The 26,614-nt window shown below is 43.1% G+C and overlaps 1 protein-coding gene across 1 annotated transcript in view; it reads left to right on the plus strand.

Moving 5' to 3' along the window:
• Positions 1 to 26,614, plus strand: part of LOC144608367 (uncharacterized) — a 334,350-nt gene that overhangs the window by 45,694 nt on the left and 262,042 nt on the right. Inside the window, 1 exon segment of the mRNA XM_078426045.1 lies at positions 7,784 to 9,210. Within this exon segment, the coding sequence (XP_078282171.1) occupies positions 7,784 to 9,210 (1,427 nt within the window).

Raw genomic sequence — 26,614 nt, forward strand, 5'->3', positions numbered from 1 at the left:
AGTCACTCTGATTCAGATATATTTCGCTTGGCCCTTAAGGGGGTAGACAATTCAGTTAGATGTTGCACAGCTCGCATGTGAGGGACACAAAGACCAGATAACAGCATCCCCTCCAGTTATGGTTTGGGTTGATCAACCTTTCCCAGTTCACCACATCCCCGGGCAGCATACCAGGCAACCATGGGTATGCCCAGGATCCGCATGCAAAATACGTCCCATTTAGTGGACGGGGCGGGCCCCTAGCACTAACCTTGGTGCAGGTGCTGTTCCCTTAGTATACTCCGTGGCCTTCCGTGCTACAATAACAAGTGGTGTTAACTGGGCTGTAGGGGCGATCTGCTAATTTAAGTTGTGTTATTTCCAAAATCCTGACCACATTTTTCTTCCAACCTGGTTTGAAAGGGGGGACGTACCATCCTTTAAACATGCCCTTGAAATACAGAACAATGCGTGTATAATCGAAGTTATAGGTCAGTGACTATTGTTTACTAAGGAATGTAAAATGTATAACGTATGGGTTCTGTTAAAACTTAAATAAAATATTTAAAAAAAAAAAAAAACATGCCCTGGATTTGGCCGCTCTTGCGGCACCCACTATTTGCTGTTCTATTGCAGAAGCAGTGCAAGGCCAGAATCTCAGTACTGTTAAGGGATACTGTTAAGAGGGGATACCTCCCCCACCATTATGTGGGATGTGCGTACACACCTAGCATGCACTCACATTGCTGTGGAGGACAAATTCATGGCTCATAGACAGAAACAGATTGTTTCCCCAGGTCCAGCCCATCCAGGCCAGCCCCAAGACAAAAAGGATGGTCAATAGCCGCATTGTCCTTTCTTGGTTTTTCGATACGTTTGCAGTTAGTCAGATGTATCCAACGGGGGTGGTCTTCAACCTTCACGATGGTGGGTGTTATTAGTAGCACTTGGTACGATCCCTTCTAGCGAGGTCCCAATTTCCTCCGATCCCAGTTCCTTATCAGTACGTAGTCCCCTGGTAGGATGGACTCGTCCCTGTGTTTAACTTGTAGTGGCTTCTGTGCCTCTCGTACCTGGGAATGCAGGACTGATGAGGCATGGGTTAATTGCTGTGCATAGGCAAGTAAATCATCGCTGAGGGCATGTAGGTCAAAACTAACTTCCACACTCTTAGTCGCACCCCAGGGGCTACCTAGCGGCCGACCGTACATTATTTCAGCCGGTGTTAGTTTAGTAGCTCCGTGTGGGATCACCCTCATTTCAAAGAGGGCCAAGGGAAGGACATTAACACAACTCTGCCCTGTTTCCTCCATTAGTCTTTAGGGCTCCATTTGCCCTCTCGACCACTCCAGTGGCCTGTGGATGGTGAACACAGTGGAATTGCTAAAATGCTGACACAATTCTTTTTTAATCTTTACGATAAAGTGGGGGGCGTTATCGGAACTAATAACAGTAAGGTAGCCCAAAGCGAGGTATAATTTCTTTTAAAATAAGTGTTACTGTAGTCTCAGCTATCGCATTTGTAGTTGGCAAGGTTTCAATCCAACGACTAAACAAATCTACGATACTAAACAATACTGATAACAATGTGCCCGTGGCAACTCTATGAAATCTACTTGTATACACTCAAAGGGTCAGCCTGGCATTGGTGTCACTCCATTTGGACATTTTACTGTCCGGCATGGTTTTGCCTGCAAATTTCACATTCCGAGGCTTGGGAATTTTGTGATGCCACCATGTTTCTTTTGCCATTCCCTCCTTACCAGCGTGCGTAAGGGAGTGTATATAGTTTAAACGAAACGGGCAGAACACATCGGGTACACAAACTTGTCCGAGAGGGGTGTGCCAGAGGCCCGTCAAAGAGTCCATGGCGCAGCCCTTTCGTTTCCAAAGATCACGCTTTGCGGCAGAGGTGTCCCTCTGCATTAACTGTACATCACCCATGTCTGGCAAGGCCGTTCTGTCTACTAGAATCTTTGGTTCTGTGGGGACCATGGTGCAGGATTCGCAAACTGCTGTGTGGGTAGTAATGTCAGGAAGGGCATTTCCCTGGGAAACTTAGTCGCGTGTATGGGCAATGTACTTAATAATGGCCAGCTGTGCCGGGAGGTTTAGGGCTTGCAGTAAGATCTTCACATAAGTTGCATTCGACCCGTGTTCCAGAAGAGGTAAGGAATCTTCGTGTTGCCAGAGGGCGCCGGAATCGTGGACAACTCCAAAAGCATAGCGGGAGTCAGTGTATATGTTCCAGCCAATGGATTTGGCATTGCTCTCGTTGGCATTATCTTTTTAGTCTTTTTAGTTTTCTGTTGGTTCTCGGCCTCGCGTTTCCTTTGCGCTTTTTGTTTCACTCTCTCACTGATGGATTCAATTACTGCTCCTCCTTCCTCTTCTGCCTCAGCCCTTTCCCTTCCTTTTCATCCTCCTTTTCAGTTTCCCAGTCACTATTGGTATCATCTTCCTCTGTGGGCGCCCTTTCCTGTAGGGGTGCCATAGCCCCCCGACGGGATCTTAGTGGGGCAGTTCCCGCTCTTCGGGACTGGTGGCCAGGGGCATATGAGGGAGGTGGCCTACACCATTCCCGACTTTGTTCCCCACCCCCCTCTTCTATAAACAGGGTCGCCATGCCAGACAAGGGGTCCCCGGGGTTATTTTGCTTAGGTTTCCGTCTTTGCATTACCAATTGTTTACAATTCTGTTGGCCAACCGCATTTTTTCCTTGCTCTAATCTTTTCAGCTGATCATCATGCCATTGGCACTCCACCTGTAATAAATTCCAACCTTTCAGCATGCCTTCCTTTGTATGTAACTCTATCCCTCTACGACTTGCATTATGCATCCAACTCTTATGCTGAGACTCATCTCACTTCTTTTGCGCCTCATCTTTCCACTCCTTAATTATTTTCTTCTATTTCTTGCCTATCTCTCTTTCCCATGGCAGCTGCTCCACCTGCTTAATGGTTTCTACATTCCATGTTCCCCCCATCGGCCAAGCTTCGTCTCCTAGTCTCTTGGTCAACAAAGTTGATAACTGTCTGTAATCTTTATGTTTTTCTGGGTCTAAGTAACACATGTGCTGTACTGGAGCTCCACCATCACTCTTATCCATGGCTTGTCCCATTTTCAACCTTCTTTATTACTACTAATTTACCACAGGCCCACTTTCCTCTCTGGGAAACTAGTATAACGTAGTCTGCACTGACCAATTCACAAAAAAATTACCACAGACCCCACTTTCCTCTCCGGGAAATTAGTTTAACGTAGGCTGCTCTGACCAATTCACAAAAAAATTACTTCTCTAATAGACTCAGACCCCAGCCTCCCTGAGACTGGTTACACAATTTGAACTGACCAATTCATAAAACTTACTTCTCTAATAGACACAGACCCCAGCTTCCCTGAGACTGGTTACGCAATTTGAACTGATCAATTCATAAAATTTTCTTACCCGGTGTTGTCTTCTTTGAGGTTCTCGGCAGGGAACCAGATCTACCTCAGATGAGGGACCATGGCGTTCCCGGGAACTCGCTCGGGAGTTCAGACTCAATGGATCCGATAGTGCACTTTTACTCGCTTCGAGGTCCCGGCCAGATGGCAGCCGCTTACTCAGTCGTCAGAGATGGTCTCAGCGAGATCCTGCTGACTACGCCAATGTTAAAGTCCGATCCACGTTTTCAGACAACAAACCACATTAGACACCTTAAGAAAGTAACAATACCTTTTTATACACACATGAGGGTGTGGGAGAGCACCCCGAGTTTGTCGACATACTTGCTGTCCCTCGTGGTCCCACACACCTGAATTGAGCACAGACAGTACATTTATGCCTGAGTATTCACGGGTAGTTAATTACAAACATTCCTCAGCACATTCTTATCTTTTCTGGCACCAGTTCTTGTCTGGATCAGACTTGTCTTTCTGTGTGGTTTTACTTAACAATTGGGCAACTTATTTTTTTAGTCACACCTTGGATCTGTTTCTTTTGTCATGCACAACATTGCAATGTCAGCTAATCAGCATTATTATCTTGTTTCCACATATTTCTTGCCTGAGTCATTCCTCTGCAGTTCTAAAACTCTTAAACAGTTACAGGTAGATCTGGTTATCATAGATTGAGTAGGATCTTAATCAGTTGGACAAGTGGGCAGAAGAATGGGTTATGGAGTTATAGATAAATGTGAGGCATTGAATTTTGGGAAGTCTACCCAGGGCAGGACCTTCAGTAAATAGCAGGTCTCTGGGGATCCAGGAGTGCAGGTACATAGTTCATTAAAAGTGGCATCACAGGTAGATATGGTGGTCAAGAAGGCATTCAGCACATTGGCCTTCATCAGGAGATAATTTGGCCAGCTCTCAGAGCATTCCCTTCAGTAAAGATCCAAATCCGAAATGTCAACTATCCATGTTCACCAGAGATGCTGCCTGACTTGCTGAGTTACTCAAATACATTGTGTCATTTTTTTGTTCACCAGCATCTTCATGTTGTATCTACAATTCTATACCACCACTAATTTATCTTAACATATTCTCTCTAATATGCACATAAACTCCCCCAGATTTGCCTGCCACCCATGTGCATTAGAGAAATTGATAATTGACAATTAACATACGAGCATGTCTTAGGAAGTTACCTGCAGAAAATTTTACACATTTAACTGCGGATTACATTTTAGGCAAGAGTATTGGTTCAAAATTATAACTGCATTTAAGATTAAAGAGTGAATTATTATTTCCCACTCGGCCTTGCAATAATAACAGGAGGCAATAAATCAGGATTAGAGTGTAAAGTTTAGATGACAGAATGAAACAACTGGAGATGAAAATATTCAAGGGCCCTGTGAAAATTTGATAATAAAATTAAAGTTCTTTGAACAGCGGTGTAGTACTGGCATTGGGGGTTCATTGGCCAAAATTACCTTCTGCATTGAAATCTCAGTGATTCATAGCATAGTAACATGCTGATTCAGTCTGAATACATGCCATTCAACATTTTAGTTTCATCATTTTGAGGCACAGCGCTGTATAACTATCTCATGAAAATATTAACATTGAATTTATGGAATTGGTGCAAATTATTGCCAGAGGTAAATTATGCTCGCAGGAATTGGTTCAGCACTAAGATTATAGTGATTTTTACTACGCAGCAGAGATTGAATTAAAGCCAAATTGGAACACATATAAATTCTAATGTGCAGTACAACCAGAGTTCTATTTTTTTCACCTCTAGCTTATTGGTTTGGCTCCATCGTATCCCTTGCATTAAAAAATAGCCAGCTTCCTGCAGTGTTTGAAACTAGCGGGACTGTAATATATCAATTGTTCCTCTGCATCACCACACACTGTCAGGAAGGTCTTTCTTTTTCTGTACTTTAAATCAAAATTTCTTTAGTTGGCCAGGAATAATAGGATATAAATCTAATTTCAACACATTTATTTTAAATGATGCTTTTCCAGATGAAGATGGTTTGTCTGGATGATGTTTTACAAAATGTTTTTGTGACTAAATTTCAAGAATGGTCTTCCCATGAGAATTGTGTGGATGGCAGAACTTATCTATAGCAGAACTTAACTGTTCATGTATGTGCTCAAACGCGTCAGAACTTTGGTACCTAGAATATGCACTGAATGATATCCACTATGCAGTGCCTGATTTGCTGGTGCCAGATAAAGTTAGGTCACATTCTACTGCTTTTGAAAAATCATTGGCAACTCACAGGGAAGCTGGATGATTTAAAGTGTTATGGATTCACTTGACGCTAACTTCTGCACTGTGCCGTTGGGAACTTTGGTGACCTGCTGGGGAAATAGAAGCTGCTGCATGTTTATACTAGGATTTTGAATGAAGTGCCCTGTCAATTTTCCACATTACCTCTTTGACACCAATGCTTCTGCTCCAATGTTGCTTGAGATGGAGCTGCAAGACAATGTCATAGACAGGGCAGCATATGTCTGCATGAACTAATGGAGACAGGAAGAAAGAGCTGACCACAAATCATATCCATTGAGGGTATTGAGTAAGTCCACATTTCCAGCACTCTGAACAGCAATGCATCCAGGGGCTGAGGTTTTCTGAACCACTGGTGGCAGAAACCTGCCACACTGGTGCCAGGTGTCACTCCAAATGAAATGCTGGTCGTGGTGCTAGAATTAGAATTGGTGCTTGGTGGTATCAAGAAGTTATACATACTTCATATTTAAAATCTAATACATTTAATGACGCAAAATATAAAGTTCAGTTCCAATGATTAATTTTCTGTTATACTACCTTTATTTCCGACAAACTTAGTTCTAATTGAAATATTATTAACATTGCATACAGTAGGGAGGTTTGTACTCTGCTGGACTGCTAAATAGTGGTTAAACTAATCTAAATTGGAATAAGTAAGTTATTTTTGGGTAGGTGGCTGTGACTGCAAGGGCAGTCATACAGCACAGAAAGCAGACCAACTCGTCCATGCCAATCAAGAATCCCCATCTAAGCTTGTCGCATTTGCCTGCATTTGGCCAATGCCCCTCTAAATTTTGCATATCCATGTACCTGTTCATGTGTCTATTAAATTTTATTTTTGTACCTGACTCAACTACCTCCTCTGGCAGCTCATTCCATAAACCCACCATCCTCTGGGTGAAATGGTTGCCTCTCAGGTTCATATTAATTTTTTTCCCTCTCACTTTAAAGCAATGTCCTCAGGTTCTTGATTACACCTAACCTGGGTAAAAAATGCTGTACATTCAGCTTATCAATTTGGTGGACCACAGGGGTGTAGGCATTGATGCTGTTGTCCTGCACGTTCACCTGTAATTTGGGTAAGGGGACCAAGTGTAATACATATAAGTTTGTTGATGGTTCAAAGCTTTGTGCTAGTATGGCTGTGAGATGAATGTAGAAATGATTCAGGTTAAGAGAATTGGTAAGAATGTGATAAATCAAATTTCATGTAGAAATATAGAAGGTCAACTACCATGTTTAAAAATAAATTGAGAAACTTAGAGTATTATTTGAACAGTGAGAGATTGCAAATGTTGTTGTTGAGGAGTCCTTGTGCACACATAATTGAAATTGAATTTACTGGTCTAGCAAGCAACTGGGAGGGTAAACTGTATATTGGCTTTTATTGCTGGAGGATTTGAGTGTGCAGTAGAGATGTCTGACTGGAATTTTATAAGGCCTTGGTGTGATTGCACCTAGGATATTGTGAACAGGTCTGATGTCTCTGCCAATTTAAGGATATACGGAAGGAATGCAGGTCTGGGCTAGTGGGTTTGTAGTATGAGGAGTGATTAAGCAGACTATACCTATATTCTCGAGTTTAGAAGTATGAAAGGTAATCTCATTAGAACATCCTAACTTGTAACAAGACTTATCAGGATAGATGTTGAGTTGGTGTTGTCTAAACCAAAGCTCATTTGTCAAGGTGCGCAACAAAGATGAGAAGAAACTACGCTCTTCCCATGAGGATTGTGAAGGTTCCATTGCTGAGAGTTTTATATATGAAGAGAATCAAAGGATATAGGGTTAGTGCATGTGTGGTGTTGATGGAAAAGATCAGCTACAATCCTGTTGAATGGCAGCACGGGCATAAGTGCTCAAAGGGCCCATTCATGCTTCTATTTTTTAAACTTGTTCAAATCAAATTTTGATAGTGTATTCTTGAATTTGTTAGAATAACCAAAAAATATTGGAAACCTTTATAAGGCAACTTTGTTTTTTTTCACAAATCAATTTGTAAAGCAAGCCACTTAAAGACCCCACCTACGCAGACTTAATTGTTGATTTATTTTTTATATTCATTTTATTTTTCAGATGTGGACATTCTCCAAAGGCTGGGCCTTACTGGGAAAAAAGCACAAACACAGTCATCACCACCTTCTGTAACGTCCCACTCTGTTCCTCAGGGGGTCATTCCTTTTAAATCAGGTGTTATTCTCACCCAGAGAGCACGCATCAAAACACCAGTTGCAGCACTCATTCCTGCCTCATATGGCACTAACCTTGCCATAGTTTTGAGCTTATGCTCACATCGTATCAACAATGCTTTTTTATTTTCTGTTAGAAATAAGAAGAAAAAACTACAGCTTGGTGTTCAGTTTATACCAGGTAAAATCATTGTGTACGTAGGACATAAACAGTCTGTAAATTTTGATTATGATGTTCATGATGGCCAGTGGCACCACATGGCGATCAACATCAGGAGCCGAAAGGTTGCTCTATATACTTCCTGTGGGAAGAATCGCACAAATGCAAATTTGCATTTCAAAAAGGAAGATTCTTTAGATCCCGATGGTTCCTTTCTTTTGGGAAAAATGAACCAAAACTCAGTTCAATTTGAAGGAGCCATTTGTCAATTTGATATTTATCCCTCTGCAAAAGCAGCTCATAATTATTGCAAATATATTAAAAAACAGTGTAGGCAGGCAGACATCTACCGGCCGAACCTTCTTCCACTGCTTCCTGTTTTACCACGATTTCCTAATTCATCTGTTATCACCTCTTCCCCATTAATGCTGCATAAAAAGACTGGAAAGGATGACAACTGTACAGGGAGGTCAGCTTTGATGGGCATTGGTCAAACGATGCCGAACATCAATATCCAGACTAAGAAACGTGCATCTTTCGATACCACAGCCCAGCCTGCTCTGTTGTCAACACAAGGCCGGAGCACTGCTTCTCCCCGTCCACAGATGGCAACAACAACTCTATTCCCAAGCACTGAACTTCTCCAGCTCCCTCCACATATCAAATCTCCAACTACAGCCCCTGCTATGATGCTATCTCACACAGCTCATGACAAATCAACCAAAAAAAATAATGTAAGGTTAACAAAGCAGCAAGGACCAAAATCTTCCGATATTGCGACAGAGCCAGATATGAAAAAGAAAGCAAAAATAACTGTAAATGTGACAACAAATCCAACATCAACAGAGCCAGTAAAAAAGAAACCAGAATACCAATCCACCGAGAGTCGTTTTGAGACCCAGAAACCCTCAACAGTACTTGCGGGAAAATTGCTGGAAAGACAGGATGAACAACCACGAGGGCATAACAAGCAGCCTTCAGAAAAGAACACTGAGCCAAAATCAACATCCCAATATGACTCTAGGGGTACCTACACTGTCTTGACTGTAACACCTGCTGCCACAGATGGATACCAAACCTTTGGGATGGAAAGTTATACCGTTGACCCATTTTTTGAAGAACAACTAAGTATAAAAGGCGACCCTGGACTAATGGTAAGATTCATGTCCTTATTATATTCTCTAACTAAATTGATTGATTGAAATATACAGCATAGAAACCGGCCCTTTGACCCACCAAGTCCACGCCAACCATTGATCACCTGTTCCAACTACTTCTGCTATCCCACTTTCATATCCACTTCCTTTCTTTTTCACAAAACGGAATTTTTTAGCTTTGTTTGGTGGGTGGGATATGGGGACAGTGATGGGCACTGATGCCCATCGGTACATCCATCAAGTGCACACTTTCAGATGTGTTAGAATTTATTACTTTTTCATCAAACACCCTTGTCTTCTACTTAACTCTATATTTTTAATAACGTTTTAACATAACAAATGTAATCACATTTTTACGAAATATTGAGTTTGCATGAGCAGTACCACACTCTTTGTTTAGAATTTGTATAATATTACTTTTCATGTTACTGCTCTCTGAAGCATCTATCTTATTTGGATTCTGAGAGATATCTCTCTGAAAATATGTTACAAGGATTTTTTATGTTACAAGAGCCAAGCCCCTTACATTTGATTGATTTGCCTCCAAAATCTTGTTTATTAATTGTTTTTAAAAACAAAACAAATTTAGTGCTTGCTAACTTTATAAATTACTAGACCAAGTGGACCCGTTGGTGCAGCACCCTCTCATCCCCCACTCCTCTCTACCCTTCCTCTCTCCCCCCCTCCCTCCCTCTCCCCTCTCCCCCCCTCCCTCCCTCTCCCCCTCCCTCCCTCTCCCCCTCCCTACCCCTTCCCTCCCTCCCCCTCCCCTCTCCCTGACCCTCCCCCTCCCCTTCCACCCCCCCTCCCTCCGCTCCCTCCCTCCTCCCCCCCTCCCTCATCCCCCCTCCCTCCCTTCCCCTCCCTCCTTCTGCTCCCCCGTCCATCCGTCCTCCTCCCTCTTCCTCTTCCTCTCCCCCTCACCCCCACTCCATCCCCTCAACCCCCCTTTATCCTCCCTCCTCCCCCCCCGGAGATAGATTTAAACGTTAAAATGTGAATAACAAAAAATATAACATCAATTTCAATAAAACTACTTGCATTACCATTAATGCGATGACAGTGAGTAAGGTGGGCCTAAAATTGTCACGCTATCATGTACCGTTTTGGCTGTAGTTCGATCACAAACAAACAAACAAATGAGTTTTAGTGTATAGATTTGCCCGCTGCTGGATCTGGCTTGGAATTTGTAATGTGATTTTTTGTAACTGCCTGACTCTGGTCCTGACCTCCCACCTTCCTCATTGGAGACCTTTGAACTATCTCTAATTGGAATTTATCAGACTTCATCTATATACTAAAACTCGTTTGTTTGTTTGTTTGTTCCTTAACTACAGCCAAAACGGTACACGATAGCATGACAATTTTAGGCCCACCTTACTCACTGTCGTCCCTTTGGTGCTAATGGAAGAAGTTTAATTGAAATCGGTGTTATATTTTGAAAGTTATTCACATTTTAAAGTTTATATCTATCTCCTAGGGAGGGAGAGGGAGGGGGTGGAGGGAGGGGTGGATCGGGAGGGAGAGGGGAGGAGGGAGGATGAGGAGGGTTGAGGGGATGGATTGGGGGGAGGGGAAGGGGAGGGGGTTGGGGAAAAGGGGAGGGAGGGGGAGGGGAGGGTGGGGAGGGGAGGGGAGGGGAGAAGGAAGGGGGGGGGGGGGGAGGAGAGGGTGCTGCACCAATGCAAGAGGGGTTTGGGCCCATCAGGTCCACTTGGTCTAGCCTTGCACTAAATGTTGTGGCCTTTATCCTTTGTGCATGGTGGATGGCTTGATTATATTCATGTCTAGTCTTTTCTTTAATTAATAGCATGCAAACAAAAGTTTTTCAATGCACCTCGGTACCGTGACAATAATAAATTAGACTAAACATTGGACTCACTAGCTAAAGGTTCCAGTCCTATTTGCTGTTCTCACTGTACTTCTATATTGAATTGCAGAATAATGCTCAATTAAAATTAAGCCACTCAATTTGCCAATCGACTTCTTTGCAGCTTTGATCCGAACGTGGGCAAGGACTTGGTGTTACATTAAATTACTTCTAATTAGAAATTATGTAATCTGTGGGAATTACGTTACTCTTTACAGAAAAGCAAGGTAATTCTAAAGCTAAATTTATATTAGATTAGGTCTAAAATTACTCAGTATCTATCCTCTATTAAGCAAAAAAAAAATTTCAGTGTCATTAGAACAAAAGTATTAGTGTCTTGTCTGAAGAGATTTTATTTTATATGCTGAAAGACTAACCCTATAACTGCATAGCTACAAAGAGATTATCTACTACAGTAGTTATGATGTGGGCAGGCCATATCCAACATGACATAAATTAGAGGATCTGTGGAACTATACCAATGCATTTCACACAGACTGGTCATTCAATTCACATTAAGACTGAAATCAAATTGTAGCTTTAAACAATTCCATTCACATGACCGTATAAAATGGAAGTTTAAAACACACTCTCATGGTTGCCTCATCCAGACAACAAGTACAGGATCTCTAATATATACTATTGCCACACACCCTTATCAGGCAATCTCCTCTGAAAAGGAAATATCCCACGAAGGGCCACGCAACCAATTCTGCAAAAACTATTGTAACTTTTCTTGTATTCTCGAATGAATTGAACATGCTTATGGAAAATTTTAAAAATTATTCAGCTATTTTTTCCTCCATCTTCCATTCTACATTTGCCACATAGGGTTTTAGATTTTGCTCTACTCTTTTGCTGTTCCTGTATTGGAAGGATTTTTTGGCACATTTACTTGCTGTATCATTTTTCAGATTTTCTTGGCTTTCCATTCCTTTTTTTGACCGACATTGTATTCAGCACAGTTTTTATTTTCCCTTCTTTCTGTGAGGTTATGAAATATTTTTGCTGTGAATCAGACTTTTAACTTTTAATTTTATGCATCTAGTATATTCCATGATAATTGTTTTAAACACTGTTTATCCTCATGGCATACTCATGAGTAATATTCTTAAGGTTTGGCTGGATAGTTCTGAATTTATACAGAGTTGTTCCCAATCACATTAAATATTGTATGCAATGGCCACCAGAGACCTATAGCTCATATACTTCCTCTCCCATCCAACAGCTTGCCTGAGTTATGGTCTTGTTCTCTCTCAGGAAGGCCATTGTGGTCTCGAACCTCATTTAGCTACTTAAAAGTGTAATCTAGGCTTACAATTCAAGACAGTATGTAGGGAGTTGCTGACCGTATTCTCCTAAAGATGAGAGAGTAAATCAAAATTTAAAAACTGCAGATGCTAGACATTGGAAATGAAACAAAATGCAAGAAAAATACTCAGCACATGAGATGGCATTTGTTGAAAGAGAAACAGAATTAAAGTTTTAGATCAAAGATCCTTCTTCAACCCACTGTCCATCTGCTAATGAATGTCGAAACCCATTGGCACAACTTGAGATCAGTCTGAAGAAGAGTCCCGCCCCAAAACATCACCTATCCATGTTGTCCAGGGATGCTGCCTGACTCACTGAGTTACTTCAGCATTTTGTGTCTTTTCTTGAGGAGATCAGAGAGCTTTCCTGGTTTTGTGGCCAACTTTTATTCCTCAACTAACATCAACTGAAACTCTCAGTTGTTTGTGGGGATCCTTTCAGGGGATCCTTGCATTGGTTGTTACTTTTGCCAACAACATACTGTAACCACAATTTGGAAGTAATTAACTGACAGAAAAGTCCTATGGGAATTGTTAGGAATACAAAACCTTTCCACACTTCATCAAAAAATGTCTGAGAGTGAGATTTGATGAGGATTCAGGTCCACATTCTTCATAGAGCCATACAACAAGGGAAGTGGACCTACAAGTTCGTAGTGGCCATCAAGCACCCATTTTGCAATGGTCCTACACTGATCACATTTTATTCTCCCCACACCGATCTGCTCTCTCTAGGTTTTACCACTCACTAACAACACCTGGAGCAATTTAGACTGACCAGTTAATCATCCAACCCTCACTGTTCGGGAAGTGGAAGGAAACGGGGCGCCCTGGGTGACAATGCACATGGTCATAAGGTTATAAGTGATAGGTGTAGAATTAGGCCATTTAGCCCATCAAGTCTACTCCACCTATCTACTCCGCCCTCCTACTCTACGAGCTCCCCCTCTGTGATTTCTCCTGCCCTCCTACTCTACGAGCTCCCCCTCTGTGATTTCTCCTGCCCTCCTACTCTACGAGCTCCCCCTCTGTGATTTCTCCTGCCCTCGTACTCTACGAGCTCCCCCTCTGTGATTTCTCCTGCCCTCCTACTCTATGAGCTCCCCCTCTGTGATTTCTCCTGCCCTCCTACTCTACGAGCTCCCCCTCTGTGATTTCTCCTGCCCTCCTACTCTACGAGCTCCCCCTCTGTGATTTCTCCTGCCCTCCTACTCTACGACTGCTGCCTGACCTGCTGAGTTACTCCAGCATTTTGTGAATAAGTCTACTCCACCGTTCAATCGTGGCTGATCTATCTCTCCTTCCTAACCCCATGCTCCTGCTTTCTCCCCAAAGCCCCTGACATCCTGGTCACAGGGAAAATATGCTAATTGTACTCAGACAGCACCAGAGGACAGTATTGATCCCAGTTGCTGGATCTGTTTGGCAACAACTCTAATAGTTGTGCCACTTTGCTGACCCTCTACCTCCTTTGTAAAAGTTGTTTTCAATCAAGTTGTTTTGATCAGCTTGACTAATATCCCATCTAAACGCTCAGAGTGCATTTTTATTTGACAATATCTTTATGAATTGCTTTGCTTTGCTGTATTTTCATTCTAATACAGCTGCACTTTATTTGGCATTTATAATTTTCATTGCTGAGCTACGAATACTATGTGAGATTGCCGGCTCTTTTAATTCAAAGAATAATAATTCTGCTATGCATATTTAGGCTGTGTCTGTTTGTGAAGCATTAAAAAATAAAGGGATTTGATTATTATCAAAGGATACAGAAGAGCATCATATACATGTGTATATATATATATATATATATATATATATATATATATATACACTTGTTTTTTGGATGACAAATAAAGATTGGTTAACAGACAGAAAGCAAAGAGTGGGGATAAATGAGTCCCTTTCGGAATGGCAGGCAGTGACCAGTGGGGTACCGCAAGGTTCGGTGCTGGGACCCCAGCTATTTACGATATACATTAATGACTTAGACGAAGGGATTAAAAGTACCATTAGCAAATTTGCAGATGATACTAAGTTGGGGGGTAGTGTGAATTGTGAGGAAGATGCAATAAGGCTGCAGGGTGACCTGGACAGGTTGTGTGAGTGGGCGGATACATGGCAGATGCAGTTTAATGTAGATAAGTGTGAGGTTATTCACTTTGGAAGTAAGAATAGAAAGGCAGATTATTATCTGAATGGTGTCAAGTTAGGAGGAGGGGGAGTTCAACGAGATCTGGGTGTCCTAGTGCATCAGTCAATGAAAGGAAGCATGCAGGTTCAGCAGGCAGTGAAGAAAGCCAATGGAATGTTGGCCTTCGTAACAAGAGGAGTTGAGTATAGGAGCAAAGAGGTCCTTCTACAGTTGTACCGGGCCCTGGTGAGACCGCACCTGGAGTACTGTGTGCAGTTTTGGTCTCCAAATTTGAGGAAGGATATTCTTGCTATGGAGGGTGTGCAGCGTAGGTTCACTAGATTAATTCCCGGAATGGCGGGACTGTCGTATGTTGAAAGGCTGGAGCGATTGGGCTTGTATACACTGGAATTTAGAAGGATGAGGGGGGATCTTATTGAAACATATAAGATAATTAGGGGATTGGACACATTAGAGGCAGATAACATGTTCCCAATGTTGGGGGAGTCCAGAACAAGGGGCCACAGTTTGAGAATAAGGGGTAGGCCATTTAGAACGGAGATGAGGAAGAACTTTTTCAGTCAGAGGGTGGTGAAGGTGTGGAATTCTCTGCCTCAGAAGGCAGTGGAGGCCAGTTCGTTGGATGCTTTCAAGAGAGAGCTGGATAGAGCTCTTAAGGATAGCGGAGTGAGGGGGTATGGGGAGAAGGCAGGAACGGGGTACTGATTGATAGTGATCAGCCATGATCGCATTGAATGGCGGTGCTGGCTCGAAGGGCTGAATGGCCTACTCCTGCACCTATTGTCTATTGTCTATTGTCTATATCTTGAATCTTGAATATATATTATGCTGTCAGGAAATTGCACTGCTTTTCTCAGTTATGCTTTAAAATCATTTTGTGAGTCACAATTTCTTTATCAATAAAGCGACTTTGGATTGGACTTGCTTGGAAGGGATAATTTGGAGTTGGAACTATTTGGTAAAGAATTTGTTTTCTGCATCTCTATTCTATTGAGAAGATATGGTCTAGTAAGATTTGTCTGTTTGCCCTGTTGCAGGCTGAGGTTGTGTAAATCGTGTGTTTAAATATGAAGGTTGGTTGACAAAGTTACTAATACAAGACAAATTAAACAAAGGACAGATATGTAGGAGATATCTAAACATTAGAGAATTATAGCAGCAAAGTTGATGCTGTCAGAATTCACAATTGCATTCATAGATATAGTGGCATTTAAGAGGCTTTTACATGAAATTGCAGGGAATGGAGGGATATGGGTCACATGCAGACCAAGAAGATTAACCTGACGGTGTTCGACATGCACATTGTGGGCTGAAGGGTCAATTTCTGTGCTGTACTATTTTATGTTCTTATATCTGAGTTGATACGACAGTTATAATTGTCTTGATAGCTGAGCATATCAATAAAAATCTTTCCATTATGTAATGTTATGTTTATAATACTCTTTGCCTCCAGTGCTCCAAGCTCTATAGAGACATGGTTATGAGTCCATTCATTTTTACGATAAAACGAATGTTTTCAGTCTTTGCATGAAGTGCTATTAGTAATACGCAAATTGAGAAATCAGAATTATTATGGCTGCAACTCCTGAGGATTTTTTGAAGGGTTGCTCAGTCACTGATATGTGAAGATGTTGCTGGGGGTGCAAAGCCGCTCTTTATTACATAGGTGGATGCTTTTTATTGAGTTTGTTTGCTTCATTAGTTAATTCAATTCATATTCATTATTTATTTTTGCAGAGAATGCATTGAAGAGATTTTAGAAGCAAACAGGAAAGTAAAATTTGTTGGCAGTAGATATTTAAGTATGTGGGGGTTGATATTTCTAATCCTCTGATAAGTTGTATAAATTCAAAATTATAAAAGAAATCAAGTAGAATTTTACTCTGGACCCTCAATGTTTTTACCCTTTGTAATTTTTATGAAGCTGAATTTTAAACTATCCCAGACTTAAGGAATACATTTAAAATAGGTTCCTGCTGTGCAGTTGTGAGTTCCATTTAATTTTTACAGCTGTTATCTGGGTTTACAGGGCTTGGCAAATTTACCAGTGAATGGGAGTTAGGATCTGGCTGGTGGCCTTCCAGCGCTCCTTGTGGACTCAGAAGCATTTAACCTCTCTTCTGCTGAACATAGCCTTTTAGCTGCCACAAACACTAACTCTGCACTATGGACCTAAAACAAACCTCCACCCTAATGACCTACCTTCTCCCATGATTGGTTGTCATACCAGCCTAAGTCCAGAACATTGACATTTCTCCAAGAGTTGTCCCTAGTAGCAGCCAGCAGGCTACCAAACAAGCTAGAAACATAGAAAATAGGGGCAGGAGTAGGGCATTCAGCCCTTCGAGCCAGCACCTCCATTCAATATGATCATGGCTGATCATCCAGAACTAGTACCCTGCTCCTACGTTCTCTCCATATCCCTTGATTCCATTAGCCCTAAGAGCTATATCTAACTCTCTCTTGAATGCATCCAGTGATTTGGCCTCCACTGCCTTATGTGGCAGAGAATTCCACAACTCTCTGGCTGAAACCGTTTTTCCTCATCTCAGTCCTAAATAGCCTACCCCTTATTCTTAAACTGTGACCCCTGGTTCTGGACTCCCCCAACAAGAGGACCATTTTTCCTGCATCTAATGAAAGGAAGCATGCAGGCAGTCAATGAAAGGAAGCATGCAGGTACAGCAGGCAGTGAAGAAAGCCAATGGAATGTTGGCCTTCGTAACAAGAGGAGTTGAGTATAGGAGCAAAAAGGTCCTTCTACAGTTGTACCGGGCCCTGGTGAGACCGCACCTGGAGTACTGTGTGCAGTTTTGGTCTCCAAATTTGAGGAAGGATATTCTTGCTATGGAGGGCGTGCAGCGTAGGTTCACTAGGTTAATTCCCGGAATGGCGGGACTGTCGTATGTTGAAAGGCTGGAGCGATTGGGCTTGTATACACTGGAATTTAGAAGGATGAGGGGGGATCTTATTGAAACATATAAGATAATTAGGGGATTGGACACATTAGAGGCAGATAACATGTTCCCAATGTTAGGGGAGTCCAGAACAAGGGGCCACAGTTTGAGAATAAGGGGTAGGCCATTTAGAACGGAGATGAGGAAGAACTTTTTCAGTCAGAGGGTGGTGAAGGTGTGGAATTCTCTGCCTCAGAAGGCAGTGGAGGCCAGTTCGTTGGATGCTTTCAAGAGAGAGCTGGATAGAGCTCTTGAGGATAGCGGAGTGAGGGGGTATGGGGAGAAGGCAGGAACGGGGTACTGATTGAGTGATCAGCCATGATCGCATTGAATGGCGGTGCTGGCTCGAAGGGCTGAATGGCCTACTCCTGCACCTATTGTCTATTGTCTATTGTCTATTGTCAGTCCCGCCACCCTGGGAATTAACCTGGTGATTCTATGTTGCACTCCCTCAATAGCAAGAATGTCCTTCCTCAAATTAGGAGACCAAAACTGACACAATACTCCAGGTGCAGTCTCACCAGGCCCTGTACAAATGCAGTAGGACCTCCTTGCTCCAATACTCAAAATTTCTCACAACATGCCATTAGCTTTCTTCACTGCCTACTGTACCTGCATGCTTATTTTCAGTGACTGATGTACAAGGACACCTCGGTCTCATTGCACCTCCCCTTTTCCTAATCTGACACCATTCAGATAATAATCTGCCTTCTTGTTCTTGCCACCAAAGTGGATAACCTCACATTTATCCACATTATACTGCATCTGCCATGCATCTGCCCACACACCCAACCTATCCAAGTCACCCTGCAGCCTCATAGCATCCTCCTCACAGTTTACACTGCCACCCAGCTTTGTGTCATCCACAAACTTGGAGATGTTACATTTAATTCCTTCGTCTATTGCTTGACTAGCTGTTGGACAGGAAACAAGATAAACCGCTGACAAGGTTCGACATTCATAAATCATAGTAGAATTAGGCCCTTTGGCCCATCGAGTCTACTCTGCCATTCAATAATGGCTGATCTTTCTTTCCACCTCAACCCCATTCTCCTGCCTTCTCCCCATAAATATTGACCCCCGTCCTAATCAAGAACCTGTCAATTTCCGCTTTAAACATACCCCATGACAGCCTCCACAGCTGTTCGTGGCAATGAATTCCACAGATTCACCACCCTCTGGTTAAAGAAATTCCTCCTCATCCCCTTCTAAAGGTACGTACTTTTATTCTGAGGCTATGGCCTCCGGTCCTAGACTCTCCCACTATTGGAAACATCCTCTCCACACCCACTCTATCCAGGCTTTTCATTATTCAGCAAGTTTCAATGAGATTCACCCCTCATCTTTCTAAACTCCAATGAGTACTGGTAAATGATGAGCATTTTATGGCTCTTGGCCAAAATTCCAGCGAGTACACGCCAGGAGTCATAAAATCCTCATCATATATTAACCCAATCATTCCCACGATCATTCTCGTTAACCACCTCTGGACCTTCTCCAACACCGAGCATCCCTCCTCAGATATAGGGCCCAAAACAGCTAGCAATACTCCAAATCCGGTCTGACCAGTGCCTTATAAAGTCTCAGCTTTGCATCTCTGCTTTTATAATCTCAAATTTAATAGACCTCTCAAAATGAATACTTACATTGCATCTGCCTTCCTTTCTACCAATTGAAATTGTAAATAAAGCTTTTGGGAATCCTGCACCAGCACTCTCAAGTCCCTTTGCATCTCCAATTTCTAAATCCCCTCCCCATTTAGAAGATAGTTTACACCTTTATTCCTACTACTAAAGTGCATGACCGCACACTTTGTTACACTGTATTCCATCTGCCACTTCTTTGCCCACTCTCCAAACCTGTCCAAGTCCTTCTGCAGATTCCTTGTTTCCTCCACACTACCGGTCTGTCCACCTATCTTCTTCATTATTGTGGGATCTCTGACCATCCATGGTTTTTTTGCCTGCTTTATCAGTCTCTCACATTCACACATTTGTCTGCCAATATCAGGGCCACATGATGATGCAGTAGTTTCTGAAGCATGGGGAAAGGTAAGAACTGTGAATAGTTTCAATGCACAGAGTATAATCACAGAGCGCAGTCAAAAAAGGTGATTTATAAAAACTTTGATGAATTAGAAAGAACAGGATTCAATTCCCAAATGGCTCAAAGTATACAAAAGTAGAACGAATAAAATATACCAAGAGGATTCTAAGCTCAAATCCTTGAACATGTCAAGATGGTTCATTTCAGCCTGGATGAACTTGACAGTATAAAGATTAGCACTAGACGTCAGCCTGGAGAGGTAAAACAAAATTCAGCCATTGCTTCAACTTCTGGTAGTTATCCAGCAATTCTTTCTGGAAACAGACACAAGCAGTACAGGAACAAGTTTAACTTGGATGTGCTCCATGACTGAATAAATTTATCAATGGTCATGCTCAGGGAACTTTCATTTAAAAAAAATCAAAATGAGAGTCACGATCTTCAGAAGTTTTTTAAAAATTTTGTTCTCAGAATCTGGGAATCTGTTAACACCAGCATTTATTGCCTATCTTTAATTGCTCTTGAAAAAGTGGTGGTGAGTGGTACTTTTATGAACCACTGTGGTTGTCATGACAAGATATCCCCAATACTGTTGGAAAAGGAGTTTTTGAATTTAGACCCAATGACGATAAATATATTTTCAATACGGTGCATGATTTGCAGGGGTAGCTGAAGATGGTGTGTTCCCATGCACCAACTTTGTTCTTCTTGGTATTAGGGGTTGTACGTTTGGGCAGTTTCCTGGAAGAATAACTGCAGCCACTATGTTGGTGGTAGAGGCATTTAATGGTAATGGCGGTCGATGGGATGAAACATAGAAACATAGAAAATAAGTGCAGGAGTAGGCCATTCGGCCCTTTGAGCCAATATGGCAGTGCTGGCTGCTCATCCAAAATCAGTACTCCATTCCTGCTTTCTCCCCATATCCCTTGATTCCGTTAGTGCGAAGAGCTATATCTAACTCCCTCTTGAAAACATCCAGTGAATTGGCTTCCATTGCCTTCTGTGGCAGAGAATTTTCCTCATCTCAGTCCTAACTGGCCTACCCCTTAATCTTAAACTGTGACCCCTGGTTCTGGACTCCCCCAACATCGGGAATATTTTTCCTGCATCTAGCCTGTCCAATCCTTTTAAGAATTTTATGTTTCTATAAGATCCCCTCACATCCTTCTAAATTCCAGTGAATACAAACCCAGTCGACCCATTCTTTCGCCATATGTGATTCCCTCCTTCCTGGGAATTAACCTGGTGAACTTACGCTGCATTTCCTCAATGGCAATAATGTCCTTCCTCAAATTAGGAAACCAAAACTGCACACAATACTCCAGGTGTGGTCTCACCGGGGCCTTGTACAACTGCAGTAGGACCTCCTTGCTCCTAGAGGAGATCTTATCGAAACATATAAGATTATTAAGGGGTTGGACACGTTAGAGGCAGGAAACATGTTCCCAATGTTGGGGGAGTCCAGAACAAGGGGCCACAGTTTAAGAATAAGGGGTAGGCCATTTAGAACTGAGATGAGGAAAAACCTTTTCAGTCAGAGAATTGTGAATCTGTGGAATTCTCTGCCTCAGAAGGCAGTGGAGGCCAATTCTCTGAATGCATTCAAGAGAGAGCTGGATAGAGCTCTTAAGGATAGCGGAATCAGGGGGTATGGGGAGAAGGCAGGAACGGGGTACTGATTGAGAATGATCAGCCATGATCACATTGAATGGCGGTGCTGGCTCGAAGGGCCGAATGGCCTCCTCCTGCACCTATTGTCTATTGTCTATTGTCTATACTCAAATCCTCTCACTATTAAGGCCAACATGCCATTTGCTTTCTTCACTGCCTGCTGTACTTGCATGCTTACTTTCAGTGATTGATGTACAAGGACACCCAGGTCTCGTTGCACCTCCCCTTTTACTAATCTGACATCATTCAGATAATAATCTGCCTTCTTGTTCTTGTCACCAAAGTGGATAACCTCACATTTATCTGCTTCTGCCATGCATCTGCCCACTCACCCAACCTATCTAAGTCACCCTGCAGCCTCATAGCATCCTCCTTGCAACTCACACTGCCACCCAGCTTTGTGTCATCCACAAACTTGGAGATGTTACATTTAATTTCTTCGTCTAAATCATTAATATATTGTAAATAACTGGGGTCCCAGCATTGACCATTGCGGCACCCCACTAGTCACTGCCTGCCAGTCTGAAAAGGACCCATTAATTCCTACTCTTTGCTTCCTGTCTGCCAACCAGATGCCAATCAAGTGGGTTGCTTTGTTCTCGATGGTGTACTTATTGAAAGTTATTGGTGCTGTATGCTTCCAAATAAGTGGAGTGGTATTCATTCCATCATACTCCTGACGTGCCTTAAAGTTGGTGGAAAGGGCTTGGGGTGTCAAGAGATATCGTTTGCTATAGGAAACCTAGCTATGATCTGTGCGAACAGTATTTTGTGCTGTTGGTCCAGTTGAGATTATGGTCAATAGTGACATCCAGGTTGCTGATGGTTTAGTTTAGTTTAGTTTATTGTCATGTGTACCAAGGTACCGTGAAAAGCTTTCATTACGTGCTAACTAGTCAGCGGAAAAACTATGCATGATTACAATCGAGCCATCCATGGTGTACAGATGCATGATAAAGAGAATAATGTTCAGTGCAACATAAAGTCCAGTAAAGTCCAATTAAAGATCATCCAAAGGTCTCCAGGGAGGTAGATAGTAGCTCTGGACCACTCTCTAGTTAGTGATCGGATGGTTTAGTTGCCTGATAACAGCAGGGAAGAAACTCAATCCAGTCCCTGAATCTGGAGGAATGAATTTTCACACTTTTGTACCTCTTGCGTGATGGGAGAGGGAAGAAGAGGAAGTGACCGGGGTGAGACTCGTCCTTGATTATGCTGGTGGCCATGCCGAGGCACCGTGAAGTGTAAATGCAGTCAATGGATGGAAGGTTAGTTTGTGTGATGGTCTGGGCTGCAACCATAATTCTCTGATAAAATGCTTTCTATGGCACCTCTGTAGAAGTTGGTGTGAGTTGTTTTGGACATGCCAAACATCCAAAGCCTTCTAAGGAAGTAGAAGCATTGGTGTACTTTCTTGGACCTTGCTTTGTTATGGGTAGTCCAGGACAAGTTGTTGGGTATATTTACTCCTACAAACTTGAAGCTTTCAACCAACTATACTTCAGCGTTGTCAATGTATACCAGGGTATGTCTACGCTTGCTGAAGTTGATCACTTTCTTCTTTGTCTTGCTGACTTTGAGAAAAAGGTTGTTGTCTTGCCAACAGATTATGAGGATCTCTATCTCCTTCCTGCACTCTGTCTTGTCATTATTTGAAAGCTGGCCCACAATGGTGTTGTCATCCACCAGGGGGCGCCGCACGATGGCTGCCTCGCCTACAGTCTGTCTGTCCTTTTCAAACTCTTTTGTTATTTTTGGTAAGTTTTAAAAGTTTGTGTAAATGTTCTCTGGTTTGTTTTATGTGGGGGGTGGGAGATGGGGTCGGGGAAAAGGTTTTTTCAATCTCTCACCTTGCCGGAGATGCGATTGTGTTCCGGATCGTATCTCTGCTCGCTCTGCGGCCGAACATCACGGAGCTGGAGGTCTTGCCTGGGACTGACCTTGAGTCCCCGTGGGGGCGTGGACTTATCATCTGAGCCTGCGATCCCTTGCCTAGGACCGATGCTCCAATGCAGCCTGCGGACTTTAACATCAGGAGCTCGCAGTCTCGGGTTGAGACCGGTCGGGAGCTCCAAAAGCTGCACGAGGTTCGACTGGTCCCGACCCGGGGTAGATCGCCGTCGCGGGGGAGCTGAGATCCCCCCCCCCCAATGAAGTAGCTTGATCGCCCCGATGAGGAAGGCTCGCCGCCGGCTACTGGATTAAGATCATCCCGTCAACGGAAGGTTAGAGCCCCCGACCGCTGGAGGACAATGAAGGGAGAGATTGAACTTTTTTTTCACCTTCTATCACAGTGAGGAATGTGGAGGAGTCACTGTGGTGGATGTTCATGTTAAAATGTATTTTGTGTGTCCTGTTGCTTTTTATTGTTATGACTGTATGGTAAATGAAGTTCCTCGTATGTTGCAAAACATACTTGGCTAATAACGTTTTATTGTGATTGTGATTGTGATTTGTAAAGTGAATTGGAGTTGTACTTGGTTGCACAGTCGTGGGTGTATAAGGAGTAAAGAAGGGGTCTGAGAACGGGAATGTGAGATTTAATTATGGTAATTCCATTGAATGGTAAAGGTAGTAGTTAGACTCTCTATTGCTAGGAGAGACTCCTTGCCTGGCATTTATTGCACATGTCTGAACGATGTCAAAGTCTTTTTGAATGCAGGCATGGATTGCCAATGGAGTTGAATGTTGACTAATCATCTGTGAGCATCCCTAATTCTAACCAAATGTAGGAGGAGGGTCATAGGAGAAGTAGCCTGATATTGGCCCAACAAAGTCCTGCTTTGATGGTCTGGGATTGCATGGCTGTCCTCGAAAAACTACAACCATCTAACTTGCATGAGGTATGATTTCAGTGTGTGCAAGTTGTCAATGGAGAAAATGTGGCAAATTGATTGTCACCTGCAGATATGGACAGGGAGACCCTAGCCAGATTTCGAGGGAATAATGACAATGAGGCAACTGGTTTTGTTTGTTTAGTTTAAGGCATGACATAGATTAGCTGATAAAATTGGGTGGAACAAGGCCAGACGGAATTTAATCCTGACTTGTTTGAAGTGATACATTTTGAGAGGGTAAACAAGGCCAAGATATACACAGTAAATGGTAGGGCTCTAGAAAGTGTTATGAATGGAGTGACATAAGAAAATAACTGCAGATGCTGGTATAAAATCGATTTATTCACAAAATGCTGGAGTAACTCAGCAGGTCAGGCAGCATCTCGGGAGAGAAGGAATGGGTGACGTTTCGGGTCAAGACCCTTCTTCAGACTGATGTCGGGGGTGGGACAAAGGAAGGATAATGGTGGAGACAGGAAGATAGAGGGAGCTCTGGGAAGGAGGAGGGGAAGGGAGGGACAGAGGAGCTATTTGAAGTTGGAGAAGTCGACGTTCATACCATCGGGCTGCAAACTGCCTAGGCGAAATATGAGGTGCTGCTCCTCCAATTTCCGGCGGGCCTCACTATGGCACTGGAGGAGGCCCATGACAGAGAGGTCAGACTGGGAATGGGAGGGGGAGTTAAAGTGCTGGGCCACCGGGAGATCAGTTGCGTTAATGCGGACCGAGCGCAGGTGTTCAGCGAAGCGATCGCCGAGCCTGCGCTTGGTTTCGCCGATATAGATCAGTTGACATCTAGAGCAGCGGATGCAATAGATGAGGTTGGAGGAGGTGCAGGTGAACCTCTGTCTCACCTGGAAAGAATGTTTGGGTCCTTTGATGGAGTTGAGGGGGGAGGTAAAGGGACAGGTGTTGCATCTCGTGCGGTTGCAAGGGAAAGTGCCCGGGGTTAGGGTGGTTTGGGTAGGAAGGGACGAGTGGACCAGGGAGTTGCGGAGGGAACGGTCTCTGCGGAACGCAGAGAGGGGAGGGGATGGGAAGATATGGCCAGTGGTGGGGTCCTGTTGTAGGTGACGGAAATGTTGGTGGATGATATGTTGGATCCGCTGGCTGGTGGGGTGGAAGGTGAGAACGAGGGGGATCCTGTCCTTGTTGCGAGTGGGGGGATGGGGAGCAAGAGCGGAGCTGCGGGATGTAGAAGAGACCCTAGTGAGAGCCTCATCTATAATGGAGGAGGGGAAGCCCCGTTTTCTGAAAAACGAGGACATCTCGGAAGCCCTAGTCTGAAACACCTCATCCCGGGCGCAGATGCGGCGTAGACGGAGGAATTGGGAGTAGGGGATAGACTTTTTGCAGGGGACCGGGTGGGAAGAAGTGTAGTCCAGATAGCTGTGCGAGTCGGTGGGCTTGTAATAAATGTCCGTCACTAGTTTTTCTCCTGTGATGGAGATGGTGAGGTCCAGAAACGGGAGGGAGATGTCAGAGATAGTCCAGGTATATTTAAGGGCAGGATGGAAATTGGAGGTGAAGTGTATAAAGTCAGTGAGTTCTGCATGGGTGCAAGAGGTAGCACCAATGCAGTCGTCGATGTAGCGGAGGTAGAGTTCGGGGATGGGGCCAGTGTACGTCTGGAACAGGGATTGTTCGACGTACCCGACAAAGAGGCAGGCGTAGCTAGGGCCCATGCGAGTGCCCATAGCTACGCCTCTGGTTTGGAGGAAGTTGTTGAGGGATGGAGTGACCTTGGGGTATAAATCCATAAATTCTTGAAACTGGTAGTACAGGAGGGGAGTGTGGTGAAGAAGTCATATGGGATGTTGCCTACAGTGGTTGAAGGTTGCTTTCAATCATAGAATATATGAACTGGGACATCATGTTAAACTTTATAAAGCATTGATTAGGCTACACCTGGAGTATTGGGGTTGTCTCTAATTGTCACACCATAGGAAGGGTGTGATTGTTTTGAAGAAGATGCAGAGGAGATTCACCACGCTGTTGTCTGAATTCCCATTCCTACAATATCTAAAATGCTCTAGATTAGATTAATTCTGGGATGAGGTTTGTCAAGAGTGATTTATTAGAATATAGAAGGCATTGATCTGAATTCTCTGTGCTTGTTGGTCATCTGTCTTACCTAGCCTGATCTATGTGAATCAAATAAAGTGTCCTCAAACTGCACTGCAAAGCCCAGCAGGATGCCTGACCTTTTTGTAGCTCTGCCTACTGTTGTTTTGACAACCAGGCAAGCTATGTTCCTTGGCTTCTCAGCTACAAAGAATTAAATATTCAAAAGCTATTAATAATTAAGCATACAAATATTTCTTGTAAAATCACAAAAAAGTTACGACAATTCAAATACTTAAATACTAGAAAACACTTAAAAGTAATATTAACGTTAATTTAATTAAATAAAAATGTAAATTACTCTCTATTTGCCTTTCTCGCTTGCAGGCTGTTCCTCTCCATTCAAATAAATGGGCTTGATGTTCCATTGTGGGAATAATGGACAAATTTCTTAGTGTAAGCGCAAGAAATATCTTCCAAAGTTG

Source organism: Rhinoraja longicauda, chromosome 31, assembly GCF_053455715.1.
Source record: "Rhinoraja longicauda isolate Sanriku21f chromosome 31, sRhiLon1.1, whole genome shotgun sequence".
In the NCBI taxonomy this organism is placed as follows: domain Eukaryota; kingdom Metazoa; phylum Chordata; class Chondrichthyes; order Rajiformes; family Arhynchobatidae; genus Rhinoraja; species Rhinoraja longicauda.